The sequence below is a fragment of the Callorhinus ursinus genome, unplaced genomic scaffold, assembly GCF_003265705.2.
Source record: "Callorhinus ursinus isolate GAN/ISIS: 27379988/994484 unplaced genomic scaffold, GSC_fseal_2.0 scaffold31, whole genome shotgun sequence".
NCBI classification, from domain to species: domain Eukaryota; kingdom Metazoa; phylum Chordata; class Mammalia; order Carnivora; family Otariidae; genus Callorhinus; species Callorhinus ursinus.
The window spans coordinates 10,762,704-10,788,859 of record NW_027397093.1 but is presented as its reverse complement, the minus strand read 5'-3'; the positions used below and the strand labels follow the sequence as shown (position 1 = coordinate 10,788,859).

Below are 26,156 nucleotides of genomic sequence, written 5' to 3'. Positions count from 1 at the left end.
AATGAGGGACCAGCCATGGAAGAGTGGAAGAGCAAAGGGCTTGCATTTGGCAGCCTGGGACCCTCTGTCTTGATAGGTATGTGACCTTAGGGAGGCATTTAACTTACCTGTAAAACGGAGACAGAAAAAGCCGCAATCCTGTCTCGTAGGCTTTGTGTTTGTCACTTGTGAGACACTTGAGGAAAGCATTTTGGTAAACAGCAAAGCATTACTTAAACTTCAGATTGCAGTGCAAGATGATAAAAGGGTGCAATTTGAAGAGATGCATAAGCCTTAAAACCCTTTTATACAACGCGTTTTGTAGTTACCGAATTAAGTTGTCAGAGCTGAAGTGTAGAGAACACTCTCCAAAGATGAACTGTTTGATACTCGGGTATAAAGGATTTATATTCATCTTTGTTTACTTTTGTAGTATATGTTTGTGCTTTTCTTCCTTTGGCATCTTTTTCTTTGACCTTTCCTTTTATTAAATCAGGGCCTCTTGGCTCTCAATTGAGACATTTTCTTTCCTGTTCTTTTACTCCTTGATGAATTCATTAAAAAAAAAAAAACAGCGTAACAACCCTCTAAGATTAATATTTATCATGGGGACTCTCAGAGCCAAAGTCTATCATAGAATAATTCTAAGCTCCACCACAATTCATTTGTGCTGATGTTTGTTAAGGTCTTGAAGTTGTTTGTTTGTTTTTTGTTTTTATAGCTGAAGTGAATTTTGCAATAATCATAATATTTGAATAGAGCTTTATAGTGTGCAAAGTGCTTTCACACACTCATATTTGAGCTTTAGCAACCCCAGAACTAGACAACGCAGACACTATTGTGCCCTTTTACAAATGAGGAAAAACGGCTCAGAGATCAACATTTAAATCCAGGTCTTACAATGATACAGGTATGAATATATGAATGAAAAATACTGAGTTGCTTTTAACACCAGGAACTACTAAAATGGTGTGGGGGTTTTTTTTCCCCTAAAATGGTGTTTTTTTTTTTTTTAAGTAAATTCAAGAAAGTTCTAGATGACCGGAGGAGATGAATCCATAGGGGATAATGGAAAGAGAGAGGGCTGTGTCCCTGATCATTGTGAGTGGAGATCATGGAGATAAAACCCTTTTTGTGTCTTCGTCAAAGAGGTTGTGCACCTGGCTCCCATCTAGCATGAACTTTCATTTATTTTTCTCCACTTACTTAGACTGACAAGATTAATAAACATGTTTCCTTCAGGGCAGAAACAAAAGTAACCATAAGCAAATATAAAGCTTCTCAAAATGAATTGTCTTGGAATTAAAGGATGTTTTCTCAGAAAAGGTTATTGAATTTTGAGGTCGAGAGTCCTGAAGACTTATTTTGAAATGTCTTTTTAAGTATAATAGAATCAATAAAAAATTAAAGCAGAGTTGGGAAGAGGCACAGAGATTATCCAGCCATGGAACCATTAAAATATGTGATCTGGAAAGGACCGTTGAAGGGTCCCGGATCCCCAGCTTGTGTGAGGTTGCTTTGTCCTCTGTGGCGTCCTCACCATCCTGGTCCAGCCTCTCCTATGGTGTTTTCTGATTATAGGGGCCTTCCAAAAATAATCCATTCCATGAAGACTATATGATTCCATTTATATGAGGTACCTAGAGTAGTCAAATTGGAGACAAAGTAAAAGGGAGTTAATGTTTAATGGGGACAGAGTTTTAGTTTGGGAAGATGAAAAAGTTCTGGAGATGGATGATGGTATTGGTAGTACAACAGTGTGAATACACGTAATGCCACTGAAGTGTATACGTTAAAAAAATGGTGAAGATGGTCAATTTTGAGTCAATGTATGTTTTACCACAATTTAAAAAATAAAGCAGGAAAAAACAATCCATTCAATTTTTGGACATTTCTGTTGGAAAGTTTAACTCCCTCTAGGATAAGCCCTGTTCAAGTTTTGCACTCTGGAGCCATGACGAACAAATCTAGCCCTTTCCCTGGGATGAAGACATCCAGCTTGTTCCTTCCCAACAGTGTGTTCAAAGCTGATTAGTCCCAGTTCCTTTAATGGGTCACCCTCTTTTGTTTTATTTTATACTTTATTTGAATCATTATCAAGGGGGCGCCTGGCTGGCTTGGTTAAGCGTCGGCCTTTAGCTCGGGTCGTGATCCCAGGGTTCTGGGATCGAGCCCCACGTCCAGCTCCCTGCTTGGCGGGGAGCCTGCTTCTCCCTCTGCTTGCCATTCTCCCTGCTTATGCTCTCTCTCTGCCAAATAAATAAAATCTTAAAAAAGAGAAAAAAAATCATTATCAGGATAAGGACCATAGATTGTGATTGGCAGATCAGTCTTAAATCTCTATTAACTTATTGGTTCTTATTCTGAATCTATTGCTCTCTCTTCCTTGCTTGCTCATTCTGTCTCCCTTTTAATATATTTGTTGAAGAAAACTGGGTCATTTGTCCTCGAGAGTGTTGGTACTTGCATCCCCCTGCTATACGGATTGACAGTTCCTCTGTCCTCTGTATTGCCTGTGAATCACTAATTGGATTGAGATACTTTATTTTATAAATGCTTGTAATCCAATTATATAATAATCCAATCCATTGTAGATCTTTTTTTAAGAGTGGAGGGGGTACTATTTTACACCCCCTTCCCAGTGTTTTGTTTGGAAAACTGTACATATGCAGAAAGATTGAAAGAATAATAAAATGAACACCCGTGTAAACTTTACATAGATTTGCCATCCTTTAACATTGTTAATACATGTACAGATACACAGTTTTTCCCCCAGCATCTTTTGAGCTTAAGTTATAGACATCATGACAGTTTACTCCAAAATATTTCAGCACATAATTGCCAAGAAAGAGGATATTCTCTCATATAAACACAATTGTGTTGACTGAAGAAATTTGTTCTATCCAGTTTATATATTGTCTACTATTCAGTGTATATTTCCCTAATTACCCAAATAATGTCCTTAATAACTGTGGGTAAAGTTTTTCAAAGATGTGTGTATGTATGTATTTGAGAGAGAGAGTGGGAGAAGGAGAGCAAGGGAAGATGGGGCGGACAGAGTCTTAAGCCTACTCTGCACTGCGATCAGGACCTCAGCGGAAACCCAGGGTTGGATGCTTAACTGACTGCACCACCCAGCCGCCCCAAGGTGATTTTTTTAAAAACCCAGAATCCATATAAGAATCACAAATTGTATTTAGTTTTCGGGCCAGTTTAGTTGCCTAAATTGGTTCTGCCCTTTATTGGGTCTTATGTGTCATTGACATTTTTCGAAGAGTCCAGGCCAGTAGTTTTTCAGAATGTCCCTAAATTTGGATTTGCCTGATTGGTTCCTTATGGTTAGATTCAGGGTGAATAATTCCAGCAAGAATCCTGCATAGGCTGTGCTGAGTCCTTTAATGCCACACCTGGGAGGCGCATAATGTTAGTTTGTCACATACTGGTGATAGGTTTGATCACTTGGGTAAGGAGCTCCATTGTAAAGGTACTTTTCACCATTGTAATTAGTAGTCTATAGGATAGTAGTGGTTGCTTTTACAATATTTTTAAAAACCTGCCATTGGTCCTGGGAGAAATAGGGTGGAAAAGATTATGAGCACATTAGTAAAGAGTTATTCCCACTGATGGAAAGATAATTTTAAATGTTTATTTTTCTGAGAGGAGAGAAGTCGGGGGTGGGAGAGTACTGAAGGTGAGAAACGGGCTTTGGTGAAGACAGACCTGTGTTTGAATCCCAGTTCCACAGTTGAACCTGTACAACTTTAGAAAAGTTACCTCACTACTCAGATCCTTAATTTCTTCCTTAAAATAATAATAATAATAATAATAATAATAATAATAATAATAAACATTCCTGGCAGGATTGTTGAAATGATTAAATGAGATAGTGTAAAGTGGCTTCTTACCTAGCAGCTATACTAGGATCATCGATTCCATGAGAGATGAGGAGGAGTCATTTCCTGAGCAGGTTGCAGAGTTTAAACCTATCCATCATGGGTGTTAATTCTCAAGATTAGTTTGAAATATTCAGTCATGTTGACAAGAAAATGTGATCAACAGGTTAGGTGCTTTTGTGAAATTTCAAAGAAAGTGGTTAAGAATTAGGAGATGTTTGGTTTCATTTTCAGACCTCTTAAATATGATTTGTCTGTGGTGGACTTGGGTCGAATTGAATTCCATTTATTCAGACCCCTTTCTGACTGCAGTCCATTTTAACCTATTACCAGGGATTATTTTTTGAAACAGTGTATATGAAGTCTGATTGAGAATAGTGAATCATAATAATTTTGTGACCCATTTACATGCATTACTGTAGAAGTTTCATTTCTTACAAGTGACAATTTTTTAAAGTTAATTAGACTCGGCTATAGTGAGGTTAGCAAAAAAGTGCTTTGAATTATCAATAATTCAGCAGGGCAGACATTTCTGTATAATGCAGTGGTTTTATAGAGTATTGTGAGATAGTTATTCCTAAAATAAATGGTTGTGAGCATACATCAGCCTGGTGGGGTTCACTTGAATGTAGCGTCAAGTGATAGCATCTATGCTTTCTATTATTGGGCAGAGTGTGGGACATCAGTCTTTCTGGCCATGAACTACTAGCAACCTTTGTCCTTTGTGTTACCTTTAGTTAAAAACGAAAAATGAGCGTGAGTGCTGGCTGATGGCCATGTCTTTCTTACAGCTAAAAATTCATCGGGGAAAGAAAAATGGGATTGCAGATTTGGATTTGTTTCATTGCATGAATGATACGTGACATTTTGTAAGTTATTTATCACCGCAAGGATGGCAGCAATGGCTTGAGCATTGTTACATCAAATGAAAGCAGGAATCCCATTAGTACAAGGACTGGGTTTTAGCTAGAATCTATCAGGGGAATGTTGTCACTTTAAAACGAGATTGTTCTTTTAATTGCTATTTAAAGGAACAGAAGTGTTCCCAAGGTACTGCAGTTGAGCAGTTGCAAGTAATAACTATGGATCCATAATTATGCAGTGCTGATTATCTGGCATTTAAAAAATTGTGGCTGGAGTCAGTGACCAATTTGTTGTAGCTTGTCTTTTTGGATTTTTCTAGTACAAAGTGTTTTACACTCTGCTTTTTAACTGGGGCTACAAAAACACATTTGCATAGCTACTTCGGAAAGTAAAGCCTGTGCATATTAAAAGAACAAATTAAACTGAAAATAAGGGCAAGATAATGAACACCCACATTGTAGGACGAAATTAACAATCATATTGAACAATTTTTCAAATCCTCAGTCATAAGATGAATTCTGGTTTTCGATGACATGTTTTCACAGGGAACCAAGACATTTGTTGGAATCATTATAACCATTTGAAATAGTGTCTTAGAGATGAGAGTTTTTTCTTCTAACTAGCATATGTTTCTTCCATTTATTCAGTTAACATATATTTTGAGTGCCTACTGTGTATCGGGCAATGTATTAATTAGGCATTTGGGAGACAGTAGCTGAACAAATGAGGTTTATTCTATGCTGCTGTATATTTTAAAAGTTAGACCTTGCAAAATCTCATTTTTAATTTACATTAAAAAACATGTATGATTATGCTAACTTTTCTTGCCCTGAATTTTTGATTCATGAGATTCAAATATAAATACGTTATAGTTACATTCAGATGGCTAGAGACAACATGTGTGAAGGCTTGGAATATGCAATAAAATTTTAATTTTCATACAGTTTTGGCTGTTCAGAATAAATGTGACCAGATCTGTAGGCACAGTCAACTATTTATGTGAATGGGAATATTAGCATTGCTGGTAGCCATAAATAACATTGGAGACATTGAGAGGTATGCAGACTTAATACATTGTTAAAAGCAATTACCTCAGTGAGAGGTGAAGAGTACTAGGGGGGTTAGACAAATGTTTTGTTGTTTCTTTTATTAAAGTGGGAACGTCAGAGATTGAGAGTTTACCTCCTTTGTGTGGCATGGTATGGTTTACTTTTGAAGACCGTCTTTTGAGCTTCCCAAGTGATCCTACAGAATTTTAAAATTCTTGCTTAGTTCTCACTCTGTTAAATGTCCCTGATATTTTAGGTCAAAAATTTAATAGATGAGTAGTAGTAACCTGCACTAAAACATTTGATAAAGTTGAGTTAATCTGAAATAACAATTAGAACATATTCATAAATTATAATAGATGAGTCAATTTATTATAGGCCTATAAATTAGAGGAATGATTGAGATTTCGAATGAATCTTTTTTTTTAAGTAATCTCTATACCCAATACAGGACTCGAACTCATGACCCTGAGATCAAGAGTCGCATGCTCTACCGACTGAGCCAGACAGGTGCCCCCAAAAGAATCTTTAATAATGTTCATTTTAGGAAAGTTATATAATCTATAAATGTCTTAGATTTCATTGGTTTAATAGAAATTACTTCTGAATCTTAAATGCATTATTCAGGTAGTAATTTAGCATCAAATAAAAGTTTTTTTTATTAGAAAATGTTGATTGGAATATCTTACTCAGCAGTTTTCTGTTGTTTTTTTTTTTAAAGATTTTATTTTTATTTATTCATGAGAGACAGAGAGAGAGAGAGAGAGAAGCAGAGGGAGAAGCAGGCTCCCTGCTGAGCAGGGAGCCCGATGCGGGACTCGATCCCAGGACCCTGGGATCATGACCTGAGCCGAAGGCAGACGCTTAACCATCTGAGCCACCCAGGCGCCCAGCAGTTTTTCTGTTGTTAAAGAAATCTTAAAAAAAAAAATATATGTAAGAAGCTTTGACTTTAATGTTTTGTTGTTAATTTTGAAATGGAAAACTGACAGTATTTTTTTCATTTTAATTTTATCATAGCCCCGTGCTGATCCCATTCCGATATGTAGCTTCTGTCTGGGGACTAAAGAATCAAATCGTGAAAAGAAACCAGAAGAACTCCTCTCTTGTGCAGATTGTGGCAGTAGCGGTAAGTTGGTATAGTTTTGTATGTGTGTGTACAGTGTCTCATCCATAGCTATAATGTTATTTATGTCTCTGTCAAAACTGCATTTGTTTTTTAAAGCAATTTTTTGGTTATAACATAGTTTTTAAATTCAAAAAGTAAGTGCAGGTAGAGGGGGAAAAAGTGTATTAGCCCTGACAAAGATATTATATGTTTATATAACACTATATATTAATATTTATAATTAAACTTTGATTTCATACATATGGAGTATTGCACATTGCAGGTAAATCCAGTGTAAAGAATTCTAAGTTTTCAAGCTGAATACAACTAGAATCACTTGTTTTCTATAACTCTCAGTCTCAATTTAAGAGATGCGGGAGTTGGAAGATACAGTGTTTCAGGGCATGACACCTGCTGGTGAAATGTAGTATTACAACCCAGCTCTTTGTGACTCTAAATGAAAGGGACAGTGTTCTGGAAATTGCAGGGATAGAATCAAGAAATCATCATGATGAAAAAATTCAAATTGCCTAGAATAAGATAGGAAAAAGTGGTCAAATAGAAGGTAATGTTGAAATCAAGGAATTGCTAGGTGGGGACACTGGATTGATCATTGGCAAACTGTAATATTTAAAATGCTCTCGAGGTACTGGCATCTCTGCCTTTTTTCAATCTAAGATTTTAAGACCGTACCTTTAAAATGGAAAAAAGAAGTCAAATTGTGCTTACATTAAAAGAATTTGTCTTACCAAGCTGGTCTTCCTTCTTGCTAATCATGTGATAGTTGCCTAGGTTTTATATACATAGGTTTTTGTTTTTGTTTAATTTTTATTTATTTATTTATTTATTTTTTAAAGATTTTATTTATTTGACAGAGAGAGACACAGCGAGAGAGGGAACACAAGCAGGGGGAGTGGGAGAGGGAGAAGCAGGCTTCCCGTGGAGCAGGGAGCCCAGTGCGGGGCTCTATCCCAGGACCCCGGGATCGTGACCTGAGCCGAAGGCAGATGCTTAACGACTGAGCCACCCAGGCGCCCCTTGTTTAATTTTTATTTACGAGAGAGGGAGAGAACGTGAGCAGGGGGAGGGGCAGAGGAAGAGGAAGAAGCAGACTCGACACTGAGCTGGGAGCCTGACATGGGGCTCGATCCCAGGACCCTGAGATCATGCCCTGAGCCAAAACTGAGAGTCAGGTGCCTAACCGTCTGAAACACTCAAGTGCCCCTATATATAGCTTTATATATAGTTATATATGTATACACATACACACACACCCAACAGATTGAGTGGTAGTTAATTGGATTTTTAAAAAATAATCTTTGTGTTAATCTTTAAATTTTCTTCTCTCAGCCTACTGAAACGTTTTTCCTCCCGAAGTGTTATTTTCACATTCATGACCAAGTATTTCTCTGATTATGGTTATCTTTAAAAACAACAACAAACCTGCAGAATACCATAGCATACCGTCATTTAGGAAGTCAGTTATAGTAGAGTGGTTAACAAAAACTCAAGAGCGAGCCATAGCCCGGTTCTTCTTACCTTGAGTTAGTTACTTAACTATTTTGTGCCTTGATATCCACACTAGAAAAATTAGATAATGGTAGCACCTACCTCTTGGATTTTGTGGGAGTTCAATGAGAGAACACCAGTAAATAGCCTAGCACAGGGTCTACAACAACTAGGGTAAGTGTGCTATAAATGTCAGCCATTGTCATTATTTGGCATGTTTGATATTGTCCTTGATTGCTGCAAGTAATTTCAAATCTTAACATCATTTTTGACAGCTGCTTGATGGTTGGATAGAGGAAATGTTTCATTCACTGAGGAATGACAGGGTTGTGTAATGATTCTTCGTCCTCCTATAAAGGTTTAACTGGATAAGCTCTATGTGGTTATGCTGCTCTCAGGACCTGACTGGGAGGGAAGCCTTGGAAATAAGACATTTCAAACTCTGCCTGAGAAATGCATTCTGACAATCTTTTTGATGGGCTTTACGGATTCATTAAAATTCTTTACCTGCCCATGGTATCATGGATAGTGACAAAAGGGCATGGAAACATTATCTGTATGTTCAGTTTAATAAATTTCAACCCTACAATCTCCCCCATTTTATCCTGCTGAGGTAGTCCTTCACTCATCAGTTCTGACTCTGAAGTTATCTTTTGGGTTTTCTCACGAGGCTCACTTTGAATGAATTATTCTTTTGTTTAACTGCCTGATCAATTTAGTGGTGTGCACTTGTCTGGGGTTTACCCTTTGTGACTTTTAAGGTGGTACTTTTAAAAACTACCTTCACTGTTTTATTTTTTTGAATACCTATTTGTCTGGGTGCCGAGACAGATTAAAAATGCACTTAAATGTGGGAAGAAAAGTTCCCTTCATATATTCCCTTACCTCTGCTGATACACTTACTTGAGCTGATAAGAAATTTGAGATCATTATCTACTAGATCATAACTTCAAGGCCTCCTTCACAAGGTATAAAGGTGTAATTCTAAACAGGTACATCTTAGATTTTCTGATGTAATCAATCTCCCTTCGTCTTTCCCAGACTGAAAACCTGCCAAAGGAGAAGTTTGATCTCCTTTGTACTTTGAGGTCATCAAAAATTTTTTTCCCCTAAAGTTTCTTACTTTACTAGGGTATGTAGGTGTAATGTTAGGTTTTCTCTTTTAACAAATGGAGAAGAATGGACTAAGGATACTGTCTTGGAAGGCTTATATAGCTAGAGTCATTCCGTGAGCCAGTTCTCCCCTACCCCGTCCTTACAATTAGAAAAAGCCAGAGGCTTTGGAGTCAAGGTATGGGTCATGGCCGCAGTTCAAGCCCTGGGGGCATCATATCCCTTAGTTTAGAATAGAGGATGGTTGAGAGAGCTTCTCTAGACTCCACCATGGGATCTGGCTCAGTGTGGAGGTTCACTTAATATTTCCTTGAATGTACTATGCCAATCTGGATTTAGCTACTTTAGTCAAGGAAAAAAAAACAACAACAACATTGTTCCTACCTCAGGGAGATGCACTGTAGACATTTAGTTCATCTGGTAGATCAGATGAGTAGACTTTGTTACGTGCTACTCTTTAAATAGATGAATCAAAAAAAATTAAAAAAAATAAATAGATGAATCAAAATCAAATATAGTTGTTTGGAGAGCCGCGAGTGGGTGGCATTCTTGTAGTTATAATGTTCTTTTGTGACACGTGATAATTAGAAGGGAAAAGTAATAAAATAAGCTGGCATGGCTCAACAGTACCCTCTAATAATGGTGGAAGCCCCATTGTCATGGTCTGGTCCAGTCCGGTTTCTCAAGTGGGAATTACAGAGTAGGTGGTACCCCTAGTTGGCCTATGGAAATGGCCACTGTCTCACCCTCAGAAGAGTCCATTGGTTCTAGGATTGAATCGAAACTGTAATGATCACAGGACTCCCTAATGTAAAATGTTTATGTGAAAAAAACACCCATAGCAGTATAAAACCAGAAAGAGGAAATATAGATGGCAGCCCATAAGGCGGATCATTCTTAAATGTGTTTCCCATATGTGCCTGTTGGTTTGTAGTCGCCTGTGTCTGAAGTACCATTTGTATGATGTCACACTTAAACTCTGCTTAGATTTCATAGATGTGAGTAATAAATGTTTTCCTTCTCCTTACATCATAAAGTAAGCCAATTAGAAATGTCCCTATTTTTAAGGTGGCTCAGTGCTGCAAATGGGCAGTATTTTCTTTAACTATGTTTTTCCTGCTGCAAGTTCCTTTGAAAAAATAATTCAAGTTTGCAGTAGTAAAAATATGAGGTGAGGGGCAGGGTGAATAGAGCCTCAAATATGGTTTTCCAGGTTTCTGCTTGCCGGCTGTGTAACTGCAGTTTTCATTTATCTGTAAAATGTGGAGGCTCACGTCTATAACCCACATCCACAGGGCTGTTGTGAGCATCCAGTGAGATCACGATGTGAAGATTGTCAATAACTATGAAACATTACACAGATGTGAAGGATTATTCATTCTAACCACTAATACGAATGCGGGAATCATCAGATAGTCATATTCAGGTCTTTGGAACATTCTAACCACTAATATGAATGCAGGAATCATCAGATACTCATATTCAGGTCTTTGGAAATGTTGGGCCTGGGAAGTGATTTTACTTGACTTTCATGGATCAGCCTACTTTGAAATTAACACTGTTATATTCTCTTTGCCTCATTAAGACCAAATTATCTTTAATTAGCTTCACATAAGTATTAGATATTATACCAAATGAAATTTTGTGTCTACTGCTCAGATTGCTGGGTGGTTAAATCTTACTTACAGATGAGTTGTGTGCATGTGTGTTTTCAAATTAGCAAATCTAAGATAAGTGTACAGTTCAAAATTACAGCATCAGTCTAAGTGGAAGCTCATTGAAACGGCGGCAGAGAGGCTGCAGTGAATAGAGCTGGGAAGGCGAGGAAAACACCTTTGTACGGCAGAGGGAATGGGAGCTGTGGTGCCAAATACCAGTCTGCCCTCAGGACGCCTGAAGTCTCTGCTGGGTTTGTCTTTATATGTGTGTCAACCCTGGAACAAAACTGGCCTGCCTTCTGCTCCCAGGATCAGCTGGTGGGTGCGACGTGCAGATAAATAGGTATATTTAAACAACACTAGTTTGTTACGGTCACTGTGAGACTAGTTGGTTGGCTAGTTATCCAGCTTCACACTGAGTAGACGAGGACTGAATGATTAGGTTGGGAGGGAGACCCTTGACTAGAGAGAAACCTAGGGATGGAATCTGAAGAGGAATACATAGGTAGGAGAAGGAAGGATTGGTAAGCCCCACCTTCCACAAGCCTGCAGCTGGACTGACCATCCAGGTGAGAAACAGGAAGCAGAAACCTTGCGCCCGGCCTTTTATTTCACTGAAATTGTGCAGGGCAGGATTACCAGGGACGTGCATGTAGCAAAATCTAAAGATCACTTTTCAGTCTGTATCAGACTCTACTGTACATCTTTCAGTTCACACCTGATAGTCCTCAGCCTATGTGGCCTGTTGAAAATCTTTTTCCTTAACCGTTCGTTTCCTTTGGCCTCTATGATACCATATTCTCTGTGTGTTTTATCACCACTTCCTTTGGCACAGTTTTTGTCTGCTCCTTTGTCTCTCTCCATCTCCACACGTTTCTTCAGGCTTCTGTCCTTAGCCCTGTGTTTCTTACTTTGCCTCATAGCTTCCGCTGAGCTCCAGATCCTTAGATATAAATGCCTTCAGAGTATCGCCACTTGGACGCCCCTATAGGCTTCTCAGAGTTAAGTATCCAAAATAGCCTGTCAACCTTGCAGTGCCCCCACCACCCGAAAACAACAGACACCGCAGGAACAGTGGAAATCTCTGCAAACTAACCTCTTTCTTCTCCTTAGGGATTTCCCATTTCAGCAAATGGCACCCCACTGGCCACTCATTTCCACAGGCCATCCTGTCCGGTTCTCTTACATTAAGGAATCACCAAAAATACATTGATTATATGTCCTAATCTAAATCCCACATCCTCGATATATCCACACACTCCCACCAGAACCACTCAGATCTGCTGTTACAATAACCTAAATCTAATCTTGACCCTCCTTCTCCTCATCCATTTTCAATGCTGCAGGCTAAGTGAATTTTTAAACTTCAAAATCTATTCACAGATTTATTTTAGTGGCTACCAATAACCCCTTAGGAAAAATTCAAATTCTTTAATATAGCCCCCAAACCCTCTTCTGGTTGGGCCCCTGTTAACACCACTACCTCCCTCCCCAATATTGTGCACACTGGTTATATTGCACCTTCCTCCGTAAGTGTGCCATGTCCCCCTCTCCCTCAGCATACGCCAGCTTCTACCACCTTTTCCCATCTAATGCCACTCATCCTTTGGGTTTCTTCTTTAGGAAGCCCTTCCTCTAACCTCCTGCTAGATTCATCCATTTCTCTGAACCACCCTTTCTCACACATGAATTCTAATTCTTAATGTGTCTCTTTCCTGCTAGACTGTAAGATCTGAAACGTTTGTGCTTTTCCTTACCGTATCTCGTATGGACAGATGGTTGGTCAGACAGCCGATCGAGAGACCCAGTGTCAGAGTGTTGATTAGTTTTCCATTGCTCGTGGAACAAATTACCATAAAGTTGTTAACAGAACTCAATTCCTTGTGTTTGTAGGACCAAGAACCGCATTTTCTTTCTCTTTTCTTCTCTCTTTTCTTTATTCTTTCCTTCCTTCCCTTTTTTTTAAACAAATACTTGTATATATATTTCAGAAAGTCATCTCCTTGTAAAGTCATCTCCATTATTTTCTAAGATAATGTTTCTTGACATTTAAAAGAAAACCACACAAGATAGATAAAATGGGATCTAATCCAATAGAGGTAAATAAAAAATGTCCAAAGAATTTAGCTCTCTGCTCCTCAGGAACCCAGTCTGGATTTCTGCCCTGATTCCGCTATAAATGTGCTTTCTCAACTCAGGATCAATCACCGGAGACTCTGTATATCATCTCCCCCCATACATTTGGGAAGCTCTTTCACCATGAAGCCAATTTGAATATTATGTTTCTGTATATATATTTTAAATTTTAATTTCATATAGTTAACATACAGTGTTAGTTTCAGGTGTACAATATAGTGAGTCAACAATTCTGTTACTCAGTGCTCTATTAAGATAGGTATACTCTTAATCCCCTTCACCTATTTCACCCATCCCCCACCTCCCTCCTCTCTGGTAACTATCTGTTTGTTCTCTATATAGTTCAGAGTCTTACTTTTTGGCTTGTCTGTCGTTTTTTTTTTCCCTTTGTTTCTTAAATTCCACATATGAATGAAAGCATATGGTATTTGTCTTTCACTGACTGACTTATTTCACTTAGCATTGTACTCTCTAAATCCATCCATGTCATTGCAAATGGCAAGATTTCATTCTTTTTTATAGCCGAATAATACTCCACTCCACACACACACACACACACACACACACACACACACACACACACACACACACATTTTTATCCATTCATCTAATGGACGTTTGGGCTGCTTCCGTAATTTGGCTATTATAAATAATGCTGCTATAAACATCAGGGTGCATATATCCTTTTGAATTAGTGTTTTTGATTCTTTGTGTAAATACCCAGGAGTGCAACTACTGGATCATATGGTAATTCTATTTTTAATTTTTTGAGGAACCTCCATACTGTTTCTCACAGTGGCTGCACCAGTTTGCATTCCCACCAACAGTGTACAGGATTCCTTTTTCTCCACATCTTCACCAACACTTGTTGTTTCTTGTGTTTTTTATTTTAGTTATTAGGACAGGTGTGAAGTGATACCTCATTGTAGTTTTGATTTGCATTTCCCTGAGAAGTGATGAGCATCTTTTCACGTATCTGCTGGCCATCTGTATGTCGTCTTTGGAGAAATGTCTCTTCATGTCTTCTGCCCATTTTTTAATTGGATTATTTGTTTTTTGGGTGTTTTGTAAGTTTTTTATGTGTTTTGGATACTACCCTTTATCTGGTCTATCATTTGCAAATATCTTCTCCCCTTCAGTAGCTTGTCTTTTAGTTCTGTTGATTGTTTCCTTCGCTGTGCAGAAGCTTCTTGTTTTCATTTAGTCCCAATGGCTTAATTTTGCTTTTATTTCCTTTGCCTCAGGAGACAAATCTAGGAAAAAAGTTGCTACAGCCAGTGTCAGAAAAGGTACTGCCTGGGCTTTCTTCTAGGATTTGTATGGCTTCAGGCCTCACATTTAGGTCTTTAATCCATTTTGAGTTTATTTTTGTCAGTGGTGTAAGAAAGTGGACCAGCTTCATTCTTTTGCATGTAGCTGTCCAGTTTTCCCAGCACCATTTGTTGAAGAGACTGTCTTTTTCCCATTGCATATTGTTGCCTCCTTTGTCAGTGATTAATTGACCATATAATTGTGGGTTTGTTTCTGAGCTTTTTATTCTGTTCCCTTGATCTATGTGTCTATTTTTGTGCCAGTATCATAATGTTTTGATTACTGCAGCTTTGTAGTATAACTTGAAATCTGGAATTGTGATACCTCCAGGTTTGTTTTTCTTTTACAAGATTGCTTTGGCCATTCAGGATCTTTTGTGGTTCCACACAGATTTTAGGATTATTTGTTCTAGTTCTGGAAAAAATGCTACTGGTATTTTGATAGGAATTGCACTAAATCTGTAGATTGCTTTGGGTAATATGGACATTTAAACTATTTGTTCTTCAACCCATGAGCATGGAATGTCTTTCCATTTCTTTGCATTGTCTTGAATTCCTTTCATCATTGTTTTATAGTTTTCAGAGTATAGGTCTTTCACCTCCTTGGTTAAGTTTATTTTGGGTTCAGTTGTAAATGGGATTGTTTTCTTAATTTCTCTTTCTGATGCTTCATTATTGGTGTATAGAAATGCAACAGATTTCTGTAGATTGATTTTTGTATCCTGTGATTTTACTGAATTCATTTATTAGTGCTAATAGTTTTATGGTGGAGTCTTTGGGTTTTCTATATAGACTATCATGTCATCTACAAATAGTGAAAGTTTTACTTTTTCCTTACCAGTTTGGATGCCTTTTATTCCTTTTTCTTGTCTGATTGCTGTGGCTAGGACTTCCAGTACTCTGTTGAATAAAAGTGAGAGTGGAGGGGGCGCCTGGGTGGCTCAGTTGGTTAGGCGACCGCCTTTGGCTCAGGTCATGATCCTGGAGTCCCAGGATCGAGTCCCACATCGGGCTCCCTGCTCAGCAGGGAGTCTGCTTCTCCCTCTGACCCTCTTCCCTCTTGTGCTCTCTATCTCTCATTCTCTCTCTCTCAAATAAATAAATAAAATCTTTAAAAAAAAAAGTGAGAGTGGACATTCTTGTCTTATTCTTGACCGTAAGGGTAAAGTTCTCAGTTTTTGTTTTTGTTTAAGATTTTATTTATTTATTTTTTAAGTAAACTCTCTCCCCAACATGGGGCTCAAACTCATGACCCTGTGTCTAAGAGTCACACGCCTCACTGACTGAGCCACCGAGGTACCCCAAAAACTCCACTGAGTATGATGTTAACTGTGCCAAGATCCTCATTTTCTTGCTGGCTGTTAGGTGAATGACATTCCCTGCTTCTAAAGGCCACTCATATTTCTTGGCTTCTGGTCTCCCCTTCTTTTTTCCATCTTCAAAGCTAGCAAAGCTGGGTGGGGTCTTTCATATCCTCCCTTTTTCATCTCATTTTACTAACCCATCTGGAAAAGATTCTCTGCTTTTAAGTACTCATGATTAGATTGGCCCTACCCAGGTAACCCAGGATAATTTCCTTGTCTTAAGACGTGTACCCTTAGTCATACCTGCAAAGTCCCGTTTACCATATCAGGTAATACAGGTACAGGTTACAGCGATTATGGCATAGACATCTTTGGGGGGCATTATCCTGTCTACTACAGAACCCATGTTTTTTTTCTCCCACAATACTTCCTCCAAAAATTATTTTTACTGGTTTGTGGTTTCATTGGTACTTGTTTAGTTATAAACAGTATTCCTTTGGTTTTGCTAGATAAAACTACTGTAAGTGACTAGTGCTTCATATGTGTTTGTAATAAGAATGAATGAGTGAATAAATACATACTGTGCTCTCAGATCTGATAAACTGCACATTACAAAAGTAAAACAAACTCCAGAAAGACAAACCACCATGAATTGTGTCAGAGAGATCCTACACTGTAGAGGGAATTGCTGAGTTTATGGAATGGTTAAACAGGAGGTAAGGAATTTCATTATCACTGGCATTTTTGTCCTTTATCTAATTACTGTAATTGTGTAGTGGTATATCAAGACTCAGTTACAGTCTTTGTGTTAAAGTGGCCGTGAGAAAATAAAATGGGACATGTTTCTTGATCCCTCAGCATCCTTTACAGAGTCATAGAAATTTAGAGCTGGAAGGGATCTATGGCCAGTTCTCTTGAGCTAAATAAGGGTAAGATTGCTGCCTAAAGGAAAGATAGGCTGAGGATTTTAGAATTGGACAGGGTAGCTTAAGTTGTAGTTTTGAGATACAATATTGCTTAAGGTGAGAGAAAGCAGTAAAAGGAAGAATATTCCTTGCTCTTGATTGGCAGTGGCTGAAATACATTAATTTTCAAAATGTGTAATTAATAAAAAGTATTTTCCATAGGATATCTGTGAGAATAAATAATAAACTATAGTAAGATGTGAATTACCTTAGTTACTGAATATTAAACTACAAAGTACAAAAACAGATTTAAATGTAGAGAAAAATTTAGTGCATGAAATCGAGGTCATATGTGCTAGTGATGTATGACTTACAGGAAGTAATAAAAAGGAGGAAAAAGAGAAGTAAATGGTATACTTTTAAGCTGATGGGACCTATTTTAAGGGTGGAATTTAAATTGCTGTTCTTTAAAACTTGAATTCTTACCCCCCCAACTATATAGCAGGGGGAACCCTGATCAAAGTAGATCTCTCCCCTCCCCCCTTCAGAGTATACTTCTTAAAGTGGACCAGCAAGCTGTCTTTGTTTGCTGTTCCTGAGCAGAAAGACGTGATTGATACCATTTGTATATATTTTAACTTCCTCCCCCTGTACTACTAATGTGAATGAGAGGAGCCCTTATAAAAGAATGGTGTCATGGGTTAAATGCATCTGCCTGGGTCTCTCTGCAGCCTGAAGTTGTAATCCTATGACAACATTTTATTTGCTCAACATCTTAAATACAGATGTTTGGATTTTTTTTTAACTCAGGAATAGTATGCTTTTATTAACGGTATTGATGATTGATTTTGAATGTTTTTACTTTAAAAAGCCAAATCTCCTAGTGGGTGGAATTTTATGAAGCACCTGTTAAGCTTTAGGGAGGAGGACCTTTTTGGCAGTAGCCCAAAATACATATTTAAACAATGAGCCTGCCAAAGTCAGGAAATTATAAAACAGTTTTGAAATTGCAGAATCTGCTTTTTTTATTACCCTCAGGTTTCTTTTGCAGCTTGGTTATAAGTTCTTTCACGTGGGATTTACTAATGTTCTTACTATTTTAAGACCAGATTTAGAAAAATAAAATCAAGTTTAGAGATCTCAGGTTTGTGTGATAAAAGACCATCACATTTTAAACTGAACTATCTTCCAAAGAGTGTGTAGGCTCATACTCCCTAAGCCTTTTGGAGGAATCTATGACTCTGTGTAGTCTGGGTGGCTTCCTTGAGTGGTGTTGCCCCTCGGGGTCTCCACTTTTCCTGTGTGATGTGAGCGAAGCTAGATGAAAAGTGTGCCCGAAATAGCGTGAAAAAGCCGGACACTCAGGAAAATGGGGGAAGCTTGCAGGGGTGTTGCTTCTTGGCATATTCCATTTGACCTGGATCTTCCAACTTCTTAACTCTCAAATTCATATACTTCCAGAATTTAAATGCAGGACCCAGAGGCAAGATGGCAACAGTATCTTCTTTGTATGTCCCAGCAATGGGATATTCTCTGTATAATATTTTTTTTGCATTTGTAATTGTATTTTTAAGCAGCCCCCTTTTTTTTTTTTTATTTAGCTATCATTTTAAGTTCTGTGATTTTGAACTTCATACTTTCCTCACAGTCCAGCAAACCGGCAAATTTTGTGTAAAGGGTGGTTGATGAGGAGGGCCAGGGCAGGAAGGAGACGAACCGAAGGCACAGGAATGAGAATGTGATCGGAGCATACGTTGTCTTCAAGTTCTCCGAGACTTGTGATGGGAACTGGTATAAATTTCCCAAATTTCTCTTAGGGAAACATTTGTATAGTTACTCAGTTACGTATAGGGTGGAAAAAGAGGCAGAAAGGGAAGCGTAATTCGGATTCTCTGATCTTTTTGTATTTTCCAGTTCTTTAGGTCTTTAACTGACATTATCACTCTCTGTTAAATATGAGGGAATGAGAGTTGAAAAAATCTAAAGCCGCATTCCCATAAAGCAATTTGCTTTTTATTCTTCTAGGACACCCATCATGTTTGAAATTTTGTCCTGAATTAACAACAAACGTGAAGGCCTTAAGGTGGCAGTGCATCGAATGCAAGACATGCAGTGCATGTAGAATCCAAGGCAAAAATGCAGTAAGTATGGCTCTCAGTAGTCTTATCTCCAGCTAAATTGCAAGTTTTCAGTGTTAAGGTTTTTCATTTTTGTAGACTGTTGCTCTTTTGTTTTAAAGATTTAAACACAATGTGATGTCAGATTTGAGCAGGGATCATGCTACCCCTTCATTATGTTTGATTATTGTTTGTCGGATAAGATAAGAATTTGTGGCCTTTTACAGCTGATTTCAGTCTCCATTACTCTCTAATATGTTATCTTACAGGATAATATGCTTTTTTGTGACTCCTGTGATAGAGGATTCCATATGGAGTGCTGTGACCCCCCACTTTCCAGAATGCCAAAAGGTGAACTTTTAAACCATAGTAAAAATGTGTTTTATTACATACTCATTAGCCTTGTCCAGCCCAGAGGTATACAGGTTCCATAAGCATTTATTCATCCCTCCCAGCCTCCTTGTTCCTATGGGTTTGGCACAGGTTGTGGATAGAGGAGTATAAAGCATTTAATTTAGTTTGCGGGCAATGTAAAGACTGTAATTCAGACACAGGGATAAAGAAGAGCATTCCTCTCCCCAAACCATTCCCTTATTAGAATAAATCTAGATTAGGTAGGTCAGAAGTTTAGAACATTCTCCATATTATTCAGTACCGGGTTCAGAGGTGAGAAATTACCTATTTTCCATAATGGTTGTAATGATGTCTCCAAAGTCCTATGACAGGAGCCATCCCACGTTTCTTGGCCATTAGTCGATAATGTGAACATGAGCATCTGAACTCTTTTATCTGGATGTATCCATATGGCATCTAGATTTTTGTCTCTATTTGTTGCGTAAGTAAGCCTAGCTCAGCCTCCTTCTCCTCATTTTATAATATATTAAACATTAAAAATAACGCCTCTTTATAAAAATTTATTCATTTTTTATTGTGAAAGATGAGTAAATACAGATTGACAAAAAGGAATAAGAAAATCAGAAATTCCTTCCCAGCTCCCTACACACTTTTTTTAGAAAAAGGAAATGAAACATTCTATACATGTTTTTGTAATCTTACATCTTTCCCATCTTTATAAGATTCTAACGTCCCCACATCACTAAATGTTCTCCTAAACACAGTTTTTAATGAGTGCATAGAAACTCTATAGTATAGAGCAGGCATTACACACCCATTGACTGTGGGCCGCAGTTAGGCTTTGTTGGGAACAACATACATCTATTGTAAGATTCCTTTAAATGCCTTACAGGCGAGCGGGCACAGTATTTTTAAAATTTTGAATTTGTGTCTTTTAGGTGGAGTACGCATGTTCCAACTTGCCCCAATCTCTCTCCTCCCTCTTGTCTTGAATTCCAGCTTGCTTCAGTCACATGCATTATCCCTGGGTGGCTCCTGAGCGTATTTGCTTGTGCAACCCCATGTATAAACAAACCATAACTTACTTAACCAATCCCCTATGGTGGACACTACAAATGTTTTCAATTTTTTCCATCCACAATTATTTCCTTAAGATAAATTCCTAGGGGAGGAATTGCTGGATCAAAGGCTATGTACATGAAATGTTGTATCAATTTTCAGACCGACCACCAGTGTGTGAGAATACCTGTTTTCCTGTGTTACGACCAACACTCACCATTACTATATGTCATTAAGTCTACAACACAGTTTTTAAAAAAAAAAATCAGATGCTTTTGTAGTCAATAGTGTCTCAGACTCAATGAAATACAGTGGTATTATTTAAAATTTTTACCAATTTGATAATAGAAAAAAGATGTCTGGTAATTTTTTTCTTTAAGCAGTGAGATTGAAAGCATTTTGTGTTTGATTATATTGGCTGTTTGTATATCATCTTTGTAAAATGCTTGTTTTTACCCATTAATCATTTTTCTCTTGGTGTTTTCACCTTTTTTCTTGCTGATTTGTAGAAGCTCTTTATATTTTTATGTAGTCCAATCCATGAATCTTTGTCTTTATGGCTTCAGTCTTAAATGTCAGTCGTGCTAAAATTAAATATCCACATATTTTTCCTGATACTTGTAACATTTAATTTTGTCATAATATTCATCTGCCTAGAATTTATTTTTATAAAGGATAGGAAGTAATTCTTTTCCTTCCTATAGATGGCTGTTTGTTCTATCACCACTTCATTGAGTCATTGCATCCTTTCCCCACTGACTTGAAATAGGACCTTTTGATATGCTAAATTTTTTTATAGGCTTGAGTTGTTTGGGTCTAAAAATTCTTGTCCAGTGACCTATTTCCCTATGCCAGATGTATAGTTTTAATTATTGCCATTCCAGAGTACTTAAAAATTCTGTTTTATTTCAAAAATTATCTTTTATACTGATACTTTCTTTTTTTTTTTAGTGTGGAAGAGTTCCAGAAAGAAATAAAACAAATATTTTTTTTTTCCCCAGAAATTCCAAAAACCGATTGACTTGAAAATGTGTCCCTCTAATTGAAAGATACATATTATCTGACAGGATCGGATTTTCCTGTGTGTTTGTGTGGTGGAGGGAGGTTTGGTGACATGTTGTGAAAAGCCTCATAGAAGGGTTCAGAGATAGGGGCAGCCCTCTGCTCTCACCACCTTGACCGGGGCGGGGGGTGGGGGGGCGCAATTGACCTTTAATGATGGCTTCCTGAGGAGGATGACACAAGGGAATGACCTACCTTCTGGAATAAAGTTCTGCATATGGCACCCTTGGGCAGCTTATTTCAGCTACAGTTTATATTCAATATCTTCTCCTAAAATGAAACATTAAAATATTTTTCTCATATATATATTAATTCAGGGATGTGGATTTGCCAAGTCTGCAGACCAAAGAAAAAGGGAAGAAAACTACTTCATGAGAAAGCTGCACAAATAAAACGACGATATGCAAAACCCATTGGACGACCGAAAAATAAATTAAAGCAACGATTGTTGTAGGTTGAGATCTTATCAAAAGAAATCTTTTATGTTGTGCTTTAAAATATAGGCGATTGTAACCCCCTTAGATTCCATTAACTTTTTAGCGTCATTTTACAAACTCAAGGGATGAGGAATAGTTCTCCTTTTGCATAAGCTGTGGAAATTTTTTGAAAATAACATTTTTAATTACAATTGGCATTTGGGGAGCTTCTGTTGGCAGTATCTGTGATGCAGCAGGATGGAAGCAGAATGTAAGAATTGGAAACAATCATTCTGCCTACTTTATTACTGGCTGAGCATTAGAAAAGCTTAATTATATAAATATTTTTATGGGGATTTTAAAACAAAAGAGGGATTTATTCACATCTATGAGTGAATCTCTTTTGTCACTCCAGGTAGCATTTTAGAAAAAAATACTTCTCTTTTCTGGTGCTAATTTAGTATTACAGCATTTAAGATCCCTTATATGAAATAGGAGCCTCTGAGAAACCTGTAAATGACTGTCCTCGTGTTTGCACACAAAGCGTTAGAGAGAACTGTTTGGTATGTGCACATGTGTGCAGACATACATACGAAATAATATGTTCACAGTGACCTGCACATCTACTATGATAACTTCATATAGTTGCCATTAAAGCCCAGTAGAACATTTAGCCGGAGTTACTTAGATAAGAGGAGAAATGGATGTGATTTTTTTTTTTTTAAACCTTTAGAATATAGAATTGACTATCAACGTTTAATAGGGAGTTGCATATCTAAAGGAGTTCTATCACTAAGACCATGGCCCGCCTCTTTAAGCTTAGTGAAAGGGAATAGATGCTCTGCACACATTGTGAACAAACACCAGATATCTTACTTACTTGCTACTCTTCCCCCTAATTTAACTGAAGCAATTCACTACCTTAACCTGCTCTCAGAAAAACCATCAACTCCTGCACCTCTGTCTCCCAACGGAGAAATAGAAAATGCATGTTCCTTTATAGGTATTTTGTTTTTTTGTTTTTTTTATGAAAGCCCTTTAACTCGTGGACATTTTTAAATGGAATTCTTGTTAATTTCTTGGGGCAAACATGAAACATTTATGAATAAAATCTTTCATATTAGCATCATTTGAAGTAGAAATTATATGTTTTTGCATTCATCCTGTGTAAGCATTGTTCTCAAAATGGGACTGTATCCTCAGGGCCCAATTAAAAATACCAAATTAGGATATAAACTTTCTAAACAAAGGACACAGCTGAAAATTGCATCTGGCACCAGTCCTAACTTTTTGTTTGTCCAAAATTGTCCTTTGAGCTTAGGAATTTTTAAGACAGTCTAGGGAGTTTTCCTTTTTACATGCTTTATAAGCATCTTATCCTTTCTGGGCAATCGATTCCAGATACAGTCCAAATGCAGCATTCTAATGGGAAACATTTTAGCTCCAATGATTGTTTATTGGTAACCCTCACTGTGACACTAGAGATCTCCAGTGTTAACCTGATTTGGCTGGATCATTGGTGTAGGGCAAAGCTCTTGGTGGTGGAGCTGCCTCAGATGAGCCCAGTAGCTCTCCCTGTTGCTGCACCAGAGTCCACTGCAGCTGACTGCTGAAATTGTTCGTTACTGTTCACGATGACCACTAACATGTGCTTTTCTGTTTGTAATTAAGATATTTTTATAATGGAGTATCATATCATTTCCAGGCTTCCATTTCTTCATTATGAGCCTTCAGCTAAATTGATAAGTTTTTAAAGTGCATTCTTGGGCCCCAGCACTGCCATAATTCATATGCAAATGTTTCTATTGTATAAAATTCTGCTGCAAAATGGGTAGCTTTCCAAGCCCTAGCCTGAGGTGAAGGCAGGCAGCTGCTGTTCCTCTAAGCAGCTGTGGTAGCGGAATGGCCACTGGTCTCTCTTGACCACACAGCTGGATGGGCAGAACCAGCCTCAAATGAGCTGAAATAGTGTATAAAGATTCTAATGCCAAGTATCTGATAAAGACCATGGTAAATGTGCTGCTTCTTCACCAGACTTTCCATGTCATGTCTGACCCGCTGTAGCTTTTCTTTAATCATTTCTTCAGTTTTTGCTATTGTTGTCCTTTTTTCAGCAATATTTTATGCTGTAATTAATCGTCTCCTCGACTTAGAGAGTATTATTGGTTATCTCACCGCCCTAAGCGTAAACTGCTGACAGGAAGAGGGTATCTTCAATGTTTTCTTTAACAACAACAACAAAGGACTAACTTATAGACCTACCCAAATTCTATTTATATAAATTTTCCAGTTGAATTAAAATTGCTTCTCACTATAGATTAGATGAGCTTATTCTTTCACATCTAGATAATACTTAACGACTTATGTCCTTTACTACTTTTTTTTTTTAAGATTTTATTTATTCATTTGAGACAGATACAGAGAGAGAGAGAGAGAGAGCATGAACAGGGGAGAGGCAGAGGGAGAGGGAGAAGCAGGCTCCCAGCCGAGCCAGGAGCCAGACGTGGGGCTTGATCCCAGGACCCTGGGATCGCGACCTGAGCCAAAGGCAGACGCTTAACCATCTGAGCCACCCAGGCGCCCCAAGTCCTTTACTACTTTTTAAAAGACGTAGGAAATCATAACGACTTGTGACCACACAGGGGGTACCATTTTTATTTAAGTATAATGAAAGCATTGCGTGTTCTTTGAGTCGCTTCAAAAATTGTCTTACTTCTGTGGCCCCTGGGTCCATGCGGCTTCTTCCAGTCCCTCTTGGCTGGGCCCTGGGAGGATCATGACATGCACATGTGGTGGCCGCTCCCCTTCTGAACAGAGAAACACCTAGATGGAGGTGCGCGCGCGTGCGTGCGCGCGCGCGCGCGCACACACACACACACACACACACACACACACACACACACAACAGTTCTGAGGGTTGCAGTTCGGCTTCTTAAGTTTAAGCACATTGAATGCATCTAGTTGCTATAGATCTGTTTTAGATACCTTTATAATTCTCTTATTAAATGCTGATACTATTCTCTAAATTTTTGCCTAGGTCTGTAACCAGTGATGAAGGATCCATGAATGCATTCACAGGAAGGGGGTCACCTGGTAGGGGTCAAAAGACTAAAGTCTGTACCACACCTTCATCTGGTCATGCTGCATCTGGGAAGGACTCAAGCAGCAGATTGGCTGTTACAGACCCCACTCGGCCTGGTGCCACCACCAAAATCACCACCACCTCCACCTACATTTCTGCCTCTACACTTAAAGTTAACAAGAAAACCAAAGGGCTCATTGATGGCCTTACTAAGTTTTTTACACCATCACCTGATGGTCGCAGATCACGAGGTGAAATAATAGACTTTTCAAAGCACTATCGTCCAAGGAAAAAGGTCTCTCAGAAACAGTCATGCACTTCTCATGTGTTGGCTACAGGTACCACACAAAAGCTAAAACCTCCACCTTCTTCACTTCCACCCCCAACCCCCATCTCTGGTCAGAGCCCCAGTTCACAAAAGTCCAGCACCTCCACTTCTTCTACCTCTCCCCAGAGTTGTTCTAGCCAGTCCAGTGTGCCCTCCTTTAGCAGTCTGACTAAGAACAGCCAGCTGAAGGCACTCTTTGATGGACTCTCTCATATCTATACCACTCAGGGACAGTCTCGAAAAAAGGGACACCCAAGTTACGCACCACCCAAACGTATGCGTCGTAAAACTGAATTATCTTCCACGGCAAAATCTAAAGCCCATTTCTTTGGAAAAAAAGATATTAGAAGTAGGTTTATTGCTCACTCCTCCTCCTCTAGCTGGGGGATGGCTAGAGGACGTATTTTTAAAGCAATTGCTCACTTCAAGCGAACAACTTTCCTTAAAAAGCACAGGATGCTAGGCAGATTAAAATATAAAGTGACCCCTCAGATGGGGACCCCCTCACCAGGGAAGGGGAGCTTGACAGACGGAAGGATTAAACCTGATCAGGATGATGGTAAGCAAAAGGTCAAAGCTCCAACCAAACCTGCGTCCCGTCCCTTTCTCCCCAACCCCGAAAAAAATGAGTCAATCAATTCCTATTTGTCACATAGGTCTTAGCTATTTCTCTCGTTCTCACTTCACTTTCATACAGAAGCAGTGAAACTTTGACCTTTTTCTAATGCTGACTAAACCTCCAAAATGTTTTTTCCCAACTAATACTCTCCCACCTTTTATTATTTATTTCCATCCGTAGTGACACTAGGACCCCCAGATGCCTCCATAGTGTTGCTCACGGCTTTGTAGTCCCGCATGAGTAGCCGCTGTCACGCTTCTGCCGCGTTCCCTGCCGTGCCGCCGCCTTGGC

At 38.5% G+C, this 26,156-nt stretch overlaps 1 protein-coding gene across 7 annotated transcripts in view; it reads left to right on the top strand.

Annotated features, from left to right (window-relative positions):
- KAT6B (lysine acetyltransferase 6B) overlaps positions 1 to 26,156 on the top strand; it is a 180,477-nt gene that overhangs the window by 108,590 nt on the left and 45,731 nt on the right. For 5 of the 7 annotated variants that reach the window (XM_025850520.2, XM_073878767.1, XM_025850519.2 and 2 more), the window contains exons 4-8: positions 6,806 to 6,914; positions 18,854 to 18,969; positions 19,215 to 19,296; positions 21,738 to 21,870; positions 24,874 to 25,805. In XM_025850520.2, coding sequence (XP_025706305.1) covers positions 6,806 to 6,914; positions 18,854 to 18,969; positions 19,215 to 19,296; positions 21,738 to 21,870; positions 24,874 to 25,805 — 1,372 coding nt within the window. The remainder of the gene's footprint in view (positions 1 to 6,805; positions 6,915 to 18,853; positions 18,970 to 19,214; positions 19,297 to 21,737; positions 21,871 to 24,873; positions 25,806 to 26,156) is intronic. The other 2 variants (XM_025850523.2, XM_025850524.2) reach the window with 2 other exon arrangements.